Below are 6,000 nucleotides of genomic sequence, written 5' to 3' on the forward strand. Positions count from 1 at the left end.
CTACTGGTTCAATCTCACCCTTTACACTCCAGCAGTGCTGAAGTGGTACCTGTGAGAGCATACTACATAGTCATACACTTGCACGCACCTTGGCACACGCCTACCTCCACTCGACTTTTTACAAACATGGCAAAACCTACTTACTCTTGAAGTCTCAGTTTCAGTGCGACCTCCTATGTAAAGCCTTCCTTGATTCTCAAAAGCAGGCTCTGCCACTCATTCACAAAGTGTTATATGTATAAATATAAAATGCATTATTGGAATATGACCCCAATTTTTTTGCCTCTATCAGGACAATTATCATATTATATGATAATTGTTTCTTGCATATCTGTTGCCCCAGTAGAAAGTAATCATTCTGAGAAAGTGCTACTCATTAACCATGAGAGCTCTGGAGCCCAAGTACCTGGATTTAAAACCTGACTATATGCACCCTGGAAACTTCCCTAACCTTGCGGTGACTCATTTACCTCATCTGTAAAGTGGGAATAATACAAGAAACTACTTCATAGGGTTAAGGATTAAATATATTAATATATTTAAAACATTTAGAAGAGTGTTTGGTCCATAGTAAGTGCTCCATAAATAATGTGAATTATTATTAGTAATCTTTTTTGTCCTGTAAGAACTACAAAAGTCATTAATATGTGCTCTTTTTAACATTAAACAAACAACACATAATACAGGATAAAGTCCCTCTTTACCACTCTCCAAATCTCACACCTTCCTCCTACCCCACAGATAGCCACTAATGACTTTTTGGTGTATGTTCTCTACTTTTAATCTCTGTATCCTGGGTACCTAGCACATTGGTTCATATATCACATAAATGCAACATCATAAAAGGATGCAATTTATGACTTCCAAACACTAAGAATAACTGACATTTGCATAATGTTTGTTATTCTAATACACTTTCATGTATATTAGTACATCTTAAGCTCAGCCTTGTTAAGTAAGCAAGGGAAGTATTATCCTAATATTATAGGTAAAGCAACTCAGGTACAGACATTTGCCAAGGCTACACAGCCAGTAGATAACAGAGTTAGGCTTAGAACCCAAGCTTTTTTCCTTCTATTGTACAAAACTTACAAAATTGGCAAAAATTGAACTCAAGTCTTATTAACTCTGGGATCATTACACCAAATTAAGTGTTCTGGAAAGACATTTATAAGACCCAGCTATACATCTTCCTCTTATGTATGTGCTCTTAGCCTGTAACTGAATATATACTTTTTTTTTTTCTTTTAGACATTAATAGCCATAATCTGTTCTCTGTTTCTCCCAATCCCCTATCTCTTTTGGGATACCTTACCTATCTCCAGGCAGGTTATAAGGGAGCAACATATGGCACTAAATTACCCTTGGTCTTAGGAGTTTATGTAAACCTTAGGGGTTTACAAATGAGAATGAGGTGGGTTAAATGTATATTGATCTCTTTCCTGGGAGACAGTATATAAAGAACTTCTAGAAAATATACTTGAAGATTGGAAAGATGTGTCTGTGGGAGATGCGTAGTGGGAAGGTGGCTTGTCTTCCTTGACGTCAAGTCTGTTAACCTTTATATGAATAAATAATAAATCTTAGACAAAATGCGAAAAAAAGTTATTTTCTATTATCAGATATTATAACGGAAAACTTGTATTAAATCAAAGACTATGGCAGTAGTCTTCCCTGAAGTGTGGGAAGAAAAGATTTATGTTTTTCACCGTTTTATTCATCTATTTTTTGCACAGGCATTATAACATTCATAATTGTAGCACTGTAGTACCTGTATATAATTTATAAATATATAAATAAACATATATTAGGATATGAGCTCAAAACTTTTTTTTTTTTAGTAATTCCTTTTTTTTTTTTGTGAGGGAGATCAGTCCTGAGCTAACATCCATGCCAATCCTTCTCTTTTTGCTGAGGAAGATCAGCCCTGAGCTAACATCTGTGCCCATCTTCCTCCACTTTACGCAGGATGCCGCCACAGCATGGCTGGACAAGCGGTGCACTAGCGCGCGCCCGGGATCCGAACACAGGCCGCCAGCAGTGGAGCACATGCACTTAACTGCTACGCCAGGGGCCGGCCCCTCAAAACTTTTTAACAGGTGAAAAGTACAGGATTAAAAATGTTTGGAGACCACTCTTCTAATGATACTATGACCCAAGTGATCTTAGACTGCTATTATAATTTTATAATGTGTGTAATATAAATTCATGGAATTACAAAGTGCTGTGAGATTCTTTCTTTTTTTTTTTTTAATGAGAATAAGCACAATGGATTGACAAATTCTGGTAGTATGTGGAAGAGATATTTCTTTCTTTTTTTTTTTGCTAGGAAAGATTTGCTCTGAGCTAATATCTGTTGCCAATCTTCCTCTCTTTTTTTTTTTCCCTCCCCAAAGCTCCAATACATAGTTGTATATTCTAGTTATAAGTCCTTCTAGTTATTCTACGTGAGCCGCCACCATAGCATAGCTACTGACAGACAACTGGTGTGGTTCCACGCCTGGGAACCAAACCTGGGCTGCTGAAGCGGAGCACGCTGAACTTGACCTGCTAGGCCATCAGGGCTGGCTCTGAGATTCTTATTACATATCTGAAACATTAATTATCTGCAAGTTTAAACTTGGCTCAGAAGGACTTTTCTTCTGATATGTAAACACACACATATTTATAGTAAAGATATACATATATACTTGCATTCATATTTAGATCTGCATAGCATCTTTCCTCAAAAAATTTTTAAATTTTCTGAAAAGTAATTCTGAGAGGGAGGAAAAAAACGAGAGGAAAAAAAAAACAGAAGACTAGAAATTTAATATTATTCTGGGTGCTCTTAGTATTCAATCTGAATAATTCTAAACTTTGAGTTATGATTTTAAAATAAGTATCAGAAGAACATGTGTCACTTTAAACAATTAAAATACGACAATTACATTAACTGCTATGCAAATTATTGCAATTTAAAAAAAATTACTAATACTAAGAAAGTTATACAAAAATTCTTACCTGCTTGAAATTTGTAACCGCTTTAATAACAGGAGAAGCTGTCACCAGGAGAATATCTTCTGATGGAAAGTGAACTGCCAACTTATTAAAAAAAAGTAGGAAAAAATATGATAACTTCAGATATTAGTATATATGGCGTGGGGAGTGAGACAGGGATAATGCAATTTTAATAGTGTTTTTAACCTAGGAAACTAAAAACTCACTGTTCCTCATCTAAAGGTCTCCATTATCCTGAGTCTTATTCATATTTGTGGGGTAGTGGTGATTAATGTTCAACTCTGATATTGAATTAAGACGAATAATACATTTACACTAAACACTAACAAAGACCTCCTGAACAAAAAAAGTGATATAAAGAGGTATTCCTAATTTAAACTATTTTATATACCAAATTAAAGTTATCATTCAGAGGATGAGAAGAAACTATCTTCCTAATTAACAGTTAAAACAACTATTTACTGTAAAATAATATTTTCATTTGCCTTCAGTGGGATGAAATTACAGTAAACCCTCAATAATAAACATTCAGAATCTTAGCCTGACTTTTCTCAAGGGCTTTGGCACTCATATCCTGCCTCTTTCGAATGCCCAACCAGTATGTATTCTGGGAAGACAAAGCCATTTTAATATTAGCCTTAACAAAATTCAGAGGTTTAACTTGCTATTGTTTCATCATTCTCCTCTAGCTACAACCTCTCTTTTCCTCACTTTAAACTTCCTGAAAACATTTTCTTAATTCACACTCCATTTCCTCAACTTCACCAATCTCTACTTCTATTCCTACTATACCATTAAAATTGAGCATGTCCAATTCACCTATACATTCTTAAAATCCATGAGATTCTTTTTAGTATAGTATTTAAACTTTCTATAAAATCTGAAAATATTATCACTCTTTCCCTCTTTCTTTGCTTTGTACCCTCTGTAATTTATTTCTCCACTTTCTGTTTCCATTGCTAGACCAGGCCCTCAAAACTTCTACTAAAATCGCTCTTCCAGTCTCATATTAACCAGCTGCCCCTGCCCCAACCACGCTATAACTAATCATCTTTCAAAAATTCTCATTTGGTCACATTACTCCACTGCTCAAAATCATTACTTCTAAATTCTTGTTAAATTCTTACCATGACTTATAAGATCCTTTATGATCTGGTCTCTGCCAACCTTCCTAACTTCATTTCTGGTCACCTCCCCCACGCACCATATGCTTTAAGCTTTGCTGCTCCCATTCTTTTCCACCATTGCCTCCCTTTGGAATGTCTGTCTTTTTTTGTCTACCTGGTGAACTTTTACTCATTCTTCTATATTGAGACAAAAGGATACATCCTTTGAGAAAGGACACCTCTTCCCTAATTCACTCTTCACCTACTCCACAGGCACCCCAAGAGAGGAAACACACTGATGAAATGATTTATTTACATATCTCTTCCACTAGACTGTCTCTCTCAAAAGGAGGTACCATGCTCTGTTTATATTTGACTAATCAGCCCTTAGTACAGTGCCTGGATCCTAGGTGTTTACTTAGTGAATAAAAGGAAATAAAATGGAAAATACACACACAACTCTTGCATTTCTTGCACTATTTCTTATGACTTCACTGACTGCTTATGTTTACTTTATATCAACATAATTTAATCTTTTTTGGAATATATGTATATGTATATATATGGTCTGATTATTCTCTTCTATCTTGGAAGTTCAAAGTACAGGAAACTTACGTAAGAGTTTCTTTACGATGCACTAAGGACTTGGCACCTACCCGAAAGCTGAATTCAATCAGCTAATTAAGAAAGGGGGCTGAATTTTCTGACCAAGGACTTACTAGCTATAAGCCCTCTCGTCTGCTCTGGCATCACTTGGACCACACCCTGGTTCAGTCGGCTTGGGCTTCCCCCTAACTAACTGCTCGCCACCCCTCCTCCCTGAGCCTGAGCCGAAGCTTGCGAGGTACTGAACGCATCATCTGAGGACCACCATCCATTCTCTAATAACTGGGAGCAAGAAGGAGTGCGGGGAAAAGGAAGCGGCAAAAGAGGCACCAGGAAGCACAAGGGGAGGGGGCGGGAAGGAGTCTCGAGCGCCACCGCCTCCGGGGTCGAGGAAGAGGCGGAGCCGCCGGCGCGCCCGCCCTACCTGCTCCGCACAGGTGACACCCGCGATGCCACCGCCGACCACCACGAACTTCCCTGTCGTCGAGGGAGGGCGCGCCGCCTCCATGCTCGCAGACTTCCAGTGCCTTACGGACTGCCGAGGGGCAGCAGCGGGAGTTTCTATTCCGGGAGAGGAGGCCGCGCAGGCGGGGCACTTCCGGTGCCTGATCCTGAGAATCCGAGCTACGGGTGCCCAGGAGGTCACACTTAGTCTCCTCGCGTATCGGCCGTGGGCTGCGTTCGCGAAGCACAGAGGCGTCTCGTCGATTACAGGACTTTGCCTTACTGTTACTGCACCCGAATGTAGTTTTCCACGTCGATTTGATAAAGAGAAGTCAAAAAAGAAAGCAAAGAAGATGGGTCGCCAAAAGAGGCTTGACAAACTGTTTATCTAAAGACAGACCAGTGTTCTCACGGGGCAGAGCGTTCTTAGGATAAATGAATTGCTCTGAAGTTCTCCCTCTTCCTGCGAGAAGTTCCTGCGAGAAATTAGACATTGGCTCAGCTCTTAAACTCTTATTGGTAGACGGAGCCTTAGGGAACCTCATCCTTCCCTACCCTTCACCTAGCAATCCAAGGCTTTATATTTTGGAAGCACATTCTTCATGGACATATTAATCAAGGCAAAGCAGTACTTAAACTGTTCTCTTAAGAAGTCACTTCCATTTAAGATTTTGACCTCACCGAAAATTTCCAGTAGTATATAGAGTTGCTCGCCATTTTGTCAAAATAAACGAACATTTCTCCTAAGTTTCCAGTAAATAGCAGCGTGTGTGAAGGCTGAATTAAATATTTCCAATCTTAATTTTACTGCTAATATCTTTTTTGTGGTATTCATTTGTTTTGA

At 38.6% G+C, this 6,000-nt stretch overlaps 1 protein-coding gene across 3 annotated transcripts in view; it reads right to left on the reverse strand.

Annotated features, from left to right (window-relative positions):
• Nucleotides 1-5,573, reverse strand: part of PYROXD1 (pyridine nucleotide-disulphide oxidoreductase domain 1) — a 28,390-nt gene extending 22,817 nt beyond the window's left edge. The window contains exons 1-2 of one of the 3 annotated variants that reach the window (XM_004435435.3): nt 5,137-5,573; nt 3,004-3,084 (exon numbers count right to left, since the gene is read on the reverse strand). In XM_004435435.3, coding sequence (XP_004435492.1) covers nt 3,004-3,084; nt 5,137-5,220 — 165 coding nt within the window. In that variant the 5' untranslated portion in view covers nt 5,221-5,573. Of the gene's footprint in view, nt 1-3,003; nt 3,085-4,127; nt 4,660-4,721; nt 5,066-5,136 lie in introns of those variants that run through there. The other 2 variants (XM_087442692.1, XM_087442691.1) reach the window with 2 other exon arrangements.
• Between the last annotated feature and the right edge of the window lie 427 nt (nt 5,574-6,000).

This window comes from Ceratotherium simum, chromosome 17, assembly GCF_057802395.1.
Source record: "Ceratotherium simum simum isolate JZ-2026a chromosome 17, ASM5780239v1, whole genome shotgun sequence".
NCBI classification, from domain to species: Eukaryota; Metazoa; Chordata; class Mammalia; order Perissodactyla; family Rhinocerotidae; genus Ceratotherium; species Ceratotherium simum.